At 35.4% G+C, this 12766-nt stretch overlaps 1 protein-coding gene across 1 annotated transcript; it reads left to right on the top strand.

The window, feature by feature from the left end:
* The first annotated feature begins 5623 nt into the window (after positions 1-5623).
* LOC104613251 (uncharacterized) lies at positions 5624-10393 on the top strand. The gene is made up of 6 exons (XM_088895108.1): positions 5624-5745; positions 5825-5948; positions 6073-6131; positions 6219-6425; positions 6624-6812; positions 7353-10393. Exons 3-6 carry the CDS (start codon positions 6089-6091, stop codon positions 10133-10135), a joined length of 3222 nt encoding a protein of 1073 aa, XP_088751234.1. The 5' UTR covers positions 5624-5745; positions 5825-5948; positions 6073-6088; the 3' UTR covers positions 10136-10393.
* The last annotated feature ends 2373 nt before the right edge of the window (positions 10394-12766 follow it).

Here is a 12766-nt window from a genome sequence, read left to right as displayed (position 1 = left end):
ACAAAAATACCCCTAACAACTATATAGGGGGTATTTATGTATTTTGGTTTTGGGGGGAGAAAGAATGACACAAATGACCCCCAACAACTATATAACAATTAGTTTGGGGGACATTTTGGTTAAAGTGATAAATAACTTTACAATGGCCAAAATACCCCTCCCAACAACTAAAAAATGGCTAGTTTTTAGGGTATTTTGGCAATTGAATTATTTTCAATTCCTATAAATAGCCCTATCCTCCACCATTCTCAACATACCAATTCAACAATTCTCTTAATCTCTTCTTTAGTTCTCATACTCTCTTCTGTCTCAATCTCTCATACATTCTTTAATTCTCCAATTCTCAACTTTATTGATGTTTCAACAAGAAAAAGGCATGCTCAACAGCTCAAGTATCTCAACTCTCAAGTTGGCAATTTGAGAGGTTTGGACTCTTGGAGTTGAAAGGCTTCAATTGTTGAAATTAAATTAATTTTTATATTCTTAGAATTTAAAAAAATGGTTGGCTCCTCCTGAAACCAATTCCCCAAATTTTCAATATCGATGATATTCAATCACAACATGGTAGTATTAGCACCGATATAGATGCTATTGATATTGATAGAACTTCCACCCCTAGTACTGATTTTAGGGGAAAGAGAAAGAATGCCACTAAGTTGATTAGCCTGGTTTGGAAAATATTTAAAATAGAGGAGGTTTAGGGGAAGGGAAAAAGAGTTGTTTGCCAAAAATGAGTTCAAATCATCCCTCCACAACGTCCCACAACACATCCTCACTGTGTCTTGGGAACATCTCCTGATGATAATACCAGAAATGATGATTTCATCATCGGGAAATTTTCCCAATACACAACAAAGATGTGTTGTGCGATGTTGTGGGGGGCTGATATGATCTCGCAAAAAATGTAGGAAAACTTTAACCATTGTAGCAATGGTGGTACTAGCCATTTGGATAGACATTTTGCTCACCCATGAGAAAGAAGAAGAAAAAGAAGAAGAAGAATGGAGAGAAACAACACAAACACAAATTGGGCGGGGGGGGGGGGGGGTTGGTACTTTTAAATATTCTTAAGAAAAAATGAGGCAATAATTAGGAAAATACATTGTACATGTTGAACTCCATTTTTGTTAACTAAAAATACTAAACTTGAAAAATGGTTATGTAATTCTGTAAACCCACAATTTAAAAAAGTTTCTAGGTATAATATTAGATCAGATGCTTTAAAAATTTTTTATTCATATAAACCAAATTTAATTTATATGTTATCAAATCTTAATTCTAAAGTTGCAATTACTTCTGATATTTGGATTTCTAAATTTAGCATAAGTTATATTTGTGTTACCAGTCATTTTATTAATAAAAATTGGCTTTTAAATAAAATTGTTTTAAGTTTTACTAGGCTTGAATGGCCACATACTGGCCCAGCTATTGCTGCAAGTATTTTAAATACTTTACATGCTTATGGAATTGATAATAAATTATTTTCTATTAGTTTGATAATGCTAGTAATAATGATTGCAACAATAAGTATTTTAAAATCTCAATTAAAACTATGCTTAAATGGTAAATTATTTCATTTCAGATGTGCATGTCACATCTTAAATTTATGTATTCAAGATGCTTGAAATATTATTTTTACTCATATTTCTAAAATTAAAAATTGTATTATATATATTAAAAGTTCTAGAGCAAGAAAACAAGAATTTAAATATTTATGTCAAAATTATGGTTTAAAATACAAACATTTTATATTAGATGTTAAACATATATGAAATTCTACCTATGCTACGTTAGAAAGTTTATTTCTCATAAACAAATTCTTAGTGATTTTTATAATGCATAAATGCTTACTGATATTACATTTGAGGGAAACTGGGAAATGGAAATTTGTATAAGATATTTTTTAAGACACTTTTATGATGTAACTAATGAATTATTAGGTATTTATTATCGAACTAATTGTAATTTAGCTTATCAATTAATGGTGATTAGTGGTTATTTTGTAAAATATATAAAGAATCCACAATTTAAAAGTGTTTTTGAAATAATAGAAAATAAATTTAAAAATATTGGGAGGACATTTCTCCTCTTTATTGCTTAGTTACAATATTAGATCCTAGGATTAGGAAAGATGGTTTAGATATTTTACTTTAAACATATTGTGAAAATATGGATATTGAAATTGGAAATAAAAAAGAAGAAATTAATTATTTATTGTTTGAAATGTATAGTTTATATGAATCTGAAGTAACAGGGAATAATAAAAATTCTACAAACTTGTATAACTACATCTTCCACTTATGAACTTGAGTCCAGTAGTGGAAGAAAAAAACTTTTTTATTTTATAAGAGGCAGAAATCCACTACCTCGACAACAAGTTCTTTTGTTGAACTTAATTTTTATTTACAAGCAAATTTTTCTACTTTAAGTGATTCTTCCTTTGCTTCGGAGGAAACAAATAATTTTGATATTTTAGCCTAGTAGAGTGAACATGCAAAAAACTATCCAGTTCTCGCCGCCATGGCACGTTATCTACTAACCCCTCTAGTATCTACAATTCCATTGAAGTCTTGTTTTAGTGCAGGTACTAGTAGGGGTGTAAACAGATCAGATCAGGCAAAATCCGAATTTGAATCCGATTAAATATTTGAATATTTGATTAGATTTGAATTCGATTAAATAATTACTTTAGGTAATTAATAAATAATTAAATATTTAAGATAAATATTTTATTTATATAAGTATATAAATATAAATTAATTTTATAATTTAATTATTATAAATATAAATTATATAAAACATTTAAACATTTTATATATTATATATAAGAATTAAATAATTAGTTAAATTCGGATATTTATCGAATCGAATCAGGTCATATTCAAATTTTGAATCCGATTAACTATTCGGTACGAATAGGACAACTGAATTCGACTCATTACATATTCGAATTATCCGAATTCAATTCGATTATGTCAAATATTGAATTCGAAATCGGATTTTCGAATACAATTGACACCCCTAGGTACTAGGGTGTTGGACGACAAGAGGAGCTTATGAATGATGAAAGTCTAGATATGTGCATCTGCTTTAAATTGGTTGGATGCTGAAGATAGATTACAAGACAAAGGAGGGCATGACACTACACCTGATGTTTTACCTGAAGCAGATAATCAAAGTTAAGAACGATAGGAGAAAATATGAAGTCAATATTTTTTGTATATTCAATAGTTGAATAGCATTTTTCCAAATTATTGTAAATTTTGTTTTAATTTTATTTAATTTATTTGATACTTTTTAATAACATAATTTTTTAAATTCAATTTGTAGCTATATTGTATTTTTATATTTTATTAATTTATTCCATTTTCCAATTATTATATTTCATTCATCCAACCATTATATGCTTTGTATAGTTCAAATTTAAATGAAATAAAATTCCTAATTTTCTTCCAATTTGTTATTCACTTTGAGTCTTTGCTTCTTTGATTTGTTATTTAGTTAACTATTTTTTTCATTTATTTGTTAGATTTCTTTTTTTTTTCAAATAATTCCTAAAGAAAAGTTAAATATTTTAGTTTTGCTTAGCAAAGAAAAGTTAAATATTTTAGTTTGGCCCACTCCTAAGGCCTAGTCTATGGCCCAACTGTGCCAACACAGCTTGCAGCTCGCCCGACCCAGACTGGTGGCACGGCATGAGCCCACACGGGCTTGGGCCATGAGCCATGCCGGGCTGACCCCCAAATTATCTTTGGGGAGGGCGGCAGAGCCCAGGACGGCCTGCACTTTGCACAGGAAGGCTTTATTTACAGCTGCACATCGGGAATATCTCCTGCTTACAATTTACAACATAAGTTAAACATAAAGTTTGAGGAATTGTTCACGATGTGCGGTTATAAGGTCTTCTGGCCAGTGCCTAGTGGTTGTGGATCAGTAGACGAGGAGTCCGAGTGAGTTGGTTACATGCACGGATGCACCCAATTAATTAAGATCAAGCTTGCCTGGGTGCTTAAACGTTAAACCATCCATAACCAACAAACTTCTGAATGTTAAGGCAATCCCGTGCAGGTGCAGCTCATCTTCTGACACCCCCAAAATTGTTCAACTCATCATTCTCATTCAGGTAGGCTCCGTATATAGAAGGTTTCAGCTGTAAAGTTTATCAAAGCATGGCCTACTCAACACAAAGCCCAACCTTCCAAAATTTTAACTATAGGTGAACGCCATGAGTACTACTTTACAAAGGCAAGTCAGTTAGTAATTCTCATCGTCTCATTTCCATCCTTAACGGTTGTATATTCTGATTATAAAAATGAGAAAACGTGAAGATAGAAAATGCAAGTTGATATAATCATTCCAAACAGCTAATTTTTTCTACAAGGTGGGCACAATGGATTATCACCCCTTTTTCTCTCTCTCTCTCCCTCCGACGTCATGAGAGGGACCAATTGGTTTACTTTCAAGCGTATAGAATAGTAGAGAATTCTAAAGATAAAGCAGAGTGATGATGAGATTAGCATTAATAAATACTGTCTTATGCAACTTCAATTCATCTAGAATTGCTTTTACAACAAGATATCTTCAACAACAGACCCACCTCACTTTACGATCTTAGTCCCAAACCCATTACACAGAAAATAATAATAATAATAATAATAATAATAATAATAATAAGAGTTAGGTCAGTATCATGCTCCTCAAACCCGGCCCTTTCTAATTATTTCCAACACATCTTGCGCAGAAACATGAAGATCCAATAACCAACCCTTTCTATTTAGCAACCAAATTAATAACCGACCCTTCCAAATAAGGACCGTAACCTTCTGATCCGTCCAAACACTTCTTTTCTTTTTTACTTTTTATGCAGAAACATGAAGATCCAATCCACAGGATATATGGGTTCCAGGTTTTAATTATGGCTCATACCTGAAGATCTACATCTTCATTATGAATGCTTTTCTTTTGAACTCAACATTCAGGCTGCATTTGTCTGTAAAACTTGTTCAGACTGAAATATTTCAGCCATTATTCTCATCCCTTTTACAGAAAAAAATTATTAAATAGCAAAGGAAAACAAAGTTTGTCATTGTAAAACAAAACGAGTGAAATTGTAACACAAATGTTTCAGCCTGAAAAGGTTACAATCCATTTTGTGCTGAAACAAAAGCCGGTTAAAGGAAAAAAAAAGGGGGAATGCTGAGATCCAGCAATGATTTTGGTTGATCCTTTCAGTTAGGTGGTGGGGGGTCCATGGAACAGATGTGCAGATATTGTGCTCAAGGACCAATTTACTCAATCCAACTAATGGGACAGCGGGGCAATTTCATAATTGTTGATCACTTTCCAAATTATATATAATAATTTGTTGAGACAGAATCATATCGTCAGGCACATCAGGCAGGATGAATTTAGCATATCTCAGATTATTTCTGTTCACTGGTTCTCCTTGTATTTAATAGTTTTAACATTTATTTACAGTATTAATCACAATAAACAACACCTTCTATGAGAACACAAATTTTCATCTTCTTACTGAAAAATGAGTATATCAAATTAAACATTCATTTCCATTGGTCATTAGCTAAAGTCGTTTTTTTTTCCAATTAAATAGACTTGGTTGTAAAGGAAGATCAATTACCTCAGGTGGTTGGTGAGTAAAAATGGCATCTAGTCGGCGGCCTTCTTACTAATACTCGAAAGTTTCTACTAAGAGAACATCCATGTCAAAAGAAAAGGAGCCTGCCAGTAATCTATATCCTTCTTTCTTACTTTTCTTTTCTCTTTTTCCGATTCATTACTATTTCTAACTAATGACCCAATTCAGGCTTTTGCTTTAAGCAATAAATGAACAAGCTGCTTCAATCAAGTACTAACACTCTGGCAATCTCTAAAAATGAAGCTGTCTACTAATGCTTATAGTTCTTGGAATGTGAAACGCAATCATCATGGTATGGAGTTCACGGCCTCCCATATTTGAATTCTGAGACACTAAGCTTCTTATATTCTGGTAGGCAGACTATATTTGTCACAACTGATTGATATAGTTGTCTTTCTATCTCACTGAGGTTGCAGGTTTTGGATAGTTGACATGGGCAATGAGATGGGCAACGTAAATGCGTCTGGGCTAGAAGGTATGTTACTAGATATCTCCAATGATCTACTTCCATGAAAAAATAGGAACACTCATCTTTTCTAACTTGGTAATTGGATTAATACAGGGCAAGAAAACCCTGATTTTGATGCTTCCAACAAACCTTTAGAAGCATCAGTGGCCTCAGTTAGTGCAGAAGATGTAAAAAGTAAAAGTGAACAGATTAGTTCACCAAAGGAAGAGGACTCTGATCGAAAACATGCAGGCTTAGCTTCTGAGAATCCATCAGGAATAAGTGATCCACAAGAAGAGAAGGAAACATCTGGTGGAAAAGGTTTGTAACGTGTATTAGGATTTCCAGCATCCGCTTTATATCAATTAATGGAATATAGGATTGCATTTCCACAAAGACTTCGCATATTTTAAATTATCTATCTATCTATCTATCTATCTATCTATCTATCTATCTATCTATCTATATCCATTTATCTAGATTATTTATTTGTCTAAATTTGGATTTCTGTTAATTTAGAACAAGAGAAAACTGAAGTTCAAGCTCCCAAAGTATCTCTTTTATTGGCTTCAAATGATGAAAATGGCATAGCCAGTGGAACACCATCAGAAAATGGCAACATTCATGGTCACACAGGTTTATCTACTGAAGAGAACCTGTCAAAGAGAGAGGACCACCAAGCTCAAAATCAAACATCAATAACAAAAGGTTAGTATCTCATTGGTTTTTCTGTTCAAGAATCTTATGGTGATGTAACTACCAGAATTGTTTTCTGTTAATTTTGCTAGGAAGATTTGAGTAGCAATAAAAAGACTGTTTGATAATATATTCTTAACCATCTTTGTAAGAGAATAAATATGTACCTATTCAGAGACTAGATCACTAGATCACTTGATCAAACAGGCTCTTATACCATCTAAGTAACCTTTTCAAACCAAAAGCTTAAGCTGTTAGGTGAGGTCTCCAAATATTTATTCTCTAACAATCTCTACCATTTTCATCCCATCCTAAATATGTATGTTTTTATCAAAATAAAAATGGAAATTCTATAGGGTAGAAACATGTATTTCATACCATGAAATCTGTAAGTATTGAACATGAGCTCTATGATGTTGCACCATGTATGTTTACAAAACCAATGCTGTATAATGTTGCATTATTGGTGGGTTGCAATTGGGTATATGTATTTACATAAATATGTAGCTATGTACCTTAGTTTCTATGTAATGATTAGTAGATTTTCAACAGAGGGAGAACTGGAAGGGAATTCATCTTTAGATACAAAAGTTACACCACACAGTCCTGAACCAAAGATATCTGAAGATCTGAAGTATGACCATCAGGAATTTACCATAGCTCATGCTGAAGGAGAACTATATTCAGAAGATGGTTCTAAAATGCAGGCTAGTACTGCAGACGTTCTCAGACTGAACGAATCCCGTGAAACTGGTGAGGAAGGACCACTAGAGAATGAAGCAGTGCAATATCTCGATGGAAGCATTTCCCCCAACAGAAACTCAGAAGCAGCAGAAGACGGGGATGGCATAAAAATGGAAAGCATGGAATCCCAAGAAGAGAAAGCTCCACATATGAACAATACCAATGGAAAGAAGCTTGAAACTATGGAAGTTCAGAGCAAGGTGTGTCATATAAATCCACAAGTTCTGTCGAGTGATGTTGATAATAAGGGAAATGAAGAACAATTACCTGTTGAAATGGATTTAGTTAGAAATGATGCCATGAATTTACAATCGGAAGCTGTTCTGGTTACAAAACCACCAGAACCATTCCAGCTAGAAGATGCTGAGCCCGAAGACAAATATATAGTTCTAACTGATGATACAAGAAAGATGGAGAATGGGTCAGGATTTGAACTCAAAGCATATGATCCTGACTCATCTCTTCTCTTGGGGGGGTTAGTAGAAGAATCAAAGGTGGAGGAGATGGAAACTTTTAAATCTGATTGCGGAGTGATGGATGCAGCATATGATCCTAACTCATCTCCTCTCTTGGAGGGGTTAGTAGAAGAATCAAAGGTAGAGGAGATGGATACTTTTAAATCTGAGTGTGGAGTGATGGGCGCAGCATATGATCCTGACTCGTCTCCTCTCTTGGAGGGGTTAGTAGAAGAATCAAAGGCAGAGGAGATGGATACTTTTAAATCTGAGTGTGGAGTGATGGGCCCAGCATATGATCCTGACTCGTCTCCTCTCTTGGGGGGCTTAGTACAAGAATCAAAGGTAGAGGAGATGGATACTTTTAAATCTGAGTGTGGAGTGATGGGCCCAGCATATGATCCTGACTCGTCTCCTCTCTTGGGGGGGTTAGTACAAGAATCGAAGGTAGAGGAGATGGATACTTTTAAATCTGAGTGTGGAGTGATGGGCGCAGCATATATTCCTGACTCATCTCTTCTCTTGGAGGGGTTAGTAGAAGAATCAAAGGTGGAGGAAATGGATACTTCTAAATTTGAGTGCGGAATGATGGGCGCTAAGTATGACGAAAACAGAATTGGAAGCAACTTTGGTGCACCGCGTAAGTTGGAGATTGAGAAAGATTTCCAAATGGACGATATAGAGTTGAGTGAGAATGATTACCAAGTTGATTTTCCTGACCACAATTTGACTTCAATTTCTCAGGAACAATGCAAAGATTCTGAGGAATCGGAAGTGGATGCAGATGGCAGAGTTCCAACGGAGATGGTTACTATCATGGATAGCAAGCATGCGGAGGAATTTCCTACACTCACCTCATCTTTGAGGGATAAAATAGAAAATGAAGATGCCAAAGAAATGGTGGAGAAAACAGAAAATTCAGATTTAATGGAAAAGAATACAGTTGAGGAACAATCAAAGACGCCAGTTTTATCTCAATTTCATCCTATTGAAGCAGTGGAGGTTCTGCTCCCAACATGCCCTGTTTCTCCACCTCATTCCGAAGATTCAAAACAGGACAACCCAATGGAAATCAAGGGTACAGAAAACGGAACCAGACCAAGTGAAGAACTAAATCAACAGAATTGCAAGAAGGTTGTTATGAATCAAGTTTCCCATCACGATTCAAGAAGCATAAATATGGAAGCATTGGTCTCAACACCTGAATTGGAAAAGGAAAAATCAGTGCAAGACCATGTGAAGTGCCCAGAGATGACTGCAATGGTAGCTGGACCATCTGATGCTTCAAACTGCTCTCCAAGACAAGAATCAGTATGTGATGCATCTGACCATGATTCCAAATATGGTCCTGTAACGCCAGTAGAAAGTGGGAACTCTGCTGATGAGTTGGATCAAGAGAATCACAAGACCAAGATCGATATGTCCTGTCCAGTTGTAGAAGTTCCAGCCAGGAAGTCACATGAACAAAGTTCTGAGCAGAGCCAAATACTTAACCGGACAAGAAGTGCAAAAGGTGAATTTTCTGCATCTACAAGTTGTGATATTGAAGCTAAAGAAACCATGCAGAGATTCAGTACTGAATCGAATCCAGAAAACATTAACTTCCGTGAGGTAAGTAAACCTGCTATCTTTGATTTTGAGTTTCCCCTTGAAGAGAGGACTGAATCTGATAGAACTCCATTACTGCGTCAAAGGTCTGAAGTAGGAGATGTATTTGAGATTGAACTTAATAAGCATCTATCTGAAACATCTGTAGAAAAGGTTGATGTTAGCATTGAAAACCCAGTTCCAGAAACTGAACTGCCATCACCTAAAGATTGCAAGGAAGAATCTGATCATGACCCAGTACAGTGTCAGAATGTGTTAATAGACAAGCAAGATCCTACATTGGAAAAAACTGGCTCAGAGAAGTTGAGAGCCCCACTTCAAAACTTCCTGAAGGAAGGAGAAAGTCATGTGAAGGTATCAGCCCAAAAAACAGAGGTCCCTGTTCCTGTTGCAAAGACATCAGAGGAAGATGCATGGAACTCAAAGCCTAGTAAAGTAATAATCACTTCAACTAGAGCCAAAGAGAAGCGGAAGCCCAAGTCCTCTCTTTTCGGCAACTGCATGTGTTGCACAGCGGTGATAAATTAAAAGCCTTTCTTCAAACTTTTAATTGTTTCCAATGGTTCTGTGATTGGGGTGCTGTTGAAGGATGTTTTTGATGAAGGAAGATTATTGGTGGGTTGTAGATTTAAAAGAAAAAAAAAAGAGAGGGAGAGGTCTTTTGTTTTTTTTTGTTTATTTATTTATTTCTTTGTTTGTTTGTTTGAGACTACTCTGGCCAAGAAAGATTGTATTCTAAGCAGTTTTTCTGCTTGTGATTGTTGTAATTTCTGTTTTACAGTGAAATGGTATATCTAATACTATTTTTTAGATTTTTAAACTGATAAATTTTTATTTTGGTATACAAAGGAGAGCACTATCAGCAACATCTTGGGATAGAGCGGCCCTACAAATCACCACAACTACTCTTTCTCAGCCAAAGTTCCATTTTTGAGAAGTACCAACTGAAAACCAATAGTAATAAAAGGATCTGAACCTAATTGTCCAGATCTCAAAAGTACGAAGGATGATCGGATATGGTTCAAATGAGAACCAGTGCCATACATATAACTCTGTTTCTATTGTTCAGAATAAGCATACAAATACAGAAAATTATCTTACCTCCTCCAGTAGACATAACCACGAAATTGATTTCTTGTTTGATGAGAGATCCAACCAAATCAGTGATCCTGCATCCACGTTCTTGATCAACAAAGAACAGATCTCTGGTACAACCTCTATGCACAAGTATGGAGTTTTTTCTTTTGTCTTTCTCCTCTCAAGTCTAACCCCTCTAGAGATTTCACGTTCAAGAAAAATGATAGGGGGCCTTCTTAAACATTCCTTTATGAATAAGCTCAATAGATAGACTCAAGGAGAAAACTTTCCTTTCATTTTTTTCCCACCTCTTAATTAGTTCATCTATCAATGAGCTTTCAATTTAGTTGAGAAAAAATCTCTCCAAATCCCATCACCTCTCCTAAATTTTCTCCACCATTCAATTAAATTTGAAATTAAAAATCAAATTTAAACACACCCCTACAATTATGGATGATTGTGGAAGGTTTCCAATTCATTCCCAACAAGCTAACGTTAGGATCCTTAAAATGGTAATGACCTAGATTATGGCCACTATTGAGGGCCACAATCTGAGTCATTCTTACAATCTCCCACTTGGCCTGAATAGTGGACATGGAACGAGATGCAAGCTTGATCAGAGGTACAGATTTGGATTATGGTTACATCACTTAGGTAATTGTTAAGTATGACATAGATCATGGTGGTCCCCTTACAGGTAAGGCTTCCTTCCATGTATCATGGCATCATACATCACAACCCTCAGTGTTAAATATTCATAGTGTGTCCTCTCTTATACATCTGTCCACAACAAAATTGTGCACAATTGATAGATTCAAGATACAAGGAGATAGAGCAAATTAAATTGAACAAAGACACATGTCATTATATCAGATTACATTAAGAATTGAACTGACTACTCCCATGTCTTTTACATGGTTCAAAAATTCTTTTGGGGACAACCCCTTAGTCATGGGGTCAACAATCATTCTACCAGTTCCAATATGTTCAATAGTCGTACTTGCTTTGACTACTACTTTTATTGTTCTTTGAGAAGAACACAGTTGCAGCATTGTCACAAAATAGTCGTATTGGTCTATTAACGCAATCGAGCACCAAAGCTCCCAAACCAGTAATGAAGTTCTTCAGCACCAAAGCACCAAAGCACCCTATAAATTATGCTTCCATAGTGGAGGATGCTCTTAGTTTCTGTTTTGATCTTCTCCAAGACATAGCTCCCCTGCTATCAGAAATACATTTTCTGACATTGACTTTCTAGTGCCGGGGGCATCCACCATAGTCGAAATCAGTATATCCCAACAGTTCCAAATTGTCCCCTCTTCTATATGTGAGAACAAATTCTTTTGTTCCCTGTAGATATCTAAACACCTTCTTAGCAGCCTTCTAGTGTTCCCTTCCTAGGTTACTTTGGAACCTACCTAATACTCCCACTGCAAATGCAATGCCTGGTCTTATGCAAACTTGTGCATACATCAAACTTCCTATAGCTGATGCATAGGGAATTTTGTTCACGTCCTCCTTTTCATATTCTGTTTGAGGACTACTCTCGATGCTAAACTTATTCCCTTTATTAATTGGTACTACACTTGGTGCAAAGTGTCCCATACCAAACCTTTCCAAGACCCTTTGAATATATGCCGTTTGGGATAAACCCAACACTTTATGGGCTCTATCTCATTGGGTCTCAATTCCTAGAACATAGAATGCTTCTCCCATGTCCTTCATGTCAAATTTCTATGTAATAAATTCCTTAGTTTGGTATAGTAAGCCCATTTCTCTGTTGGAAATCAGAATGTCATCAACATACAAAATTAGTAGGACAAAATTGCTCCCACTAACCTTGAGGTATATACATTGATCCACAACATTCTCCTTATAACCAAATGAGGTAATTTCACTGTGAAACTTGTAATACCATTGGTGGGATGCTTGTTTCAAGCCATATATAGACTTATTTAACCTACATACCAAGTGTTCTCTACCCTCTACAGCGAATCCTTCTGGTTGCGCCATGTAGATTTCTTCCTCAAGTTCCCCATTTAGGAATGCAGTCTTAACATCCATCTGGTGCAACTCCATATC

This window comes from Nelumbo nucifera, chromosome 1, assembly GCF_055504915.1.
Source record: "Nelumbo nucifera cultivar China Antique chromosome 1, China Antique-T2T, whole genome shotgun sequence".
In the NCBI taxonomy this organism is placed as follows: Eukaryota; Viridiplantae; Streptophyta; class Magnoliopsida; order Proteales; family Nelumbonaceae; genus Nelumbo; species Nelumbo nucifera.
This window is presented reverse-complemented; position numbering and strand designations above follow the sequence as displayed.

What these genes read in the sequence shown, in the direction of transcription:
- LOC104613251 (XM_088895108.1), top strand. Translation starts at nt 6,089, where the DNA reads ATGGGCAATGAGATGGGCAACGTAAATGCGTCTGGGCTAGAAG. An exon ending in AAATGCGTCTGGGCTAGAAG is followed by an intron (nt 6,132 to 6,218) that starts GTATGTTACTAG and finishes GGATTAATACAG; the next exon opens with GGCAAGAAAACCCTGATTTT. An exon ending in TCAAACATCAATAACAAAAG is followed by an intron (nt 6,813 to 7,352) that starts GTTAGTATCTCA and finishes GATTTTCAACAG; the next exon opens with AGGGAGAACTGGAAGGGAAT.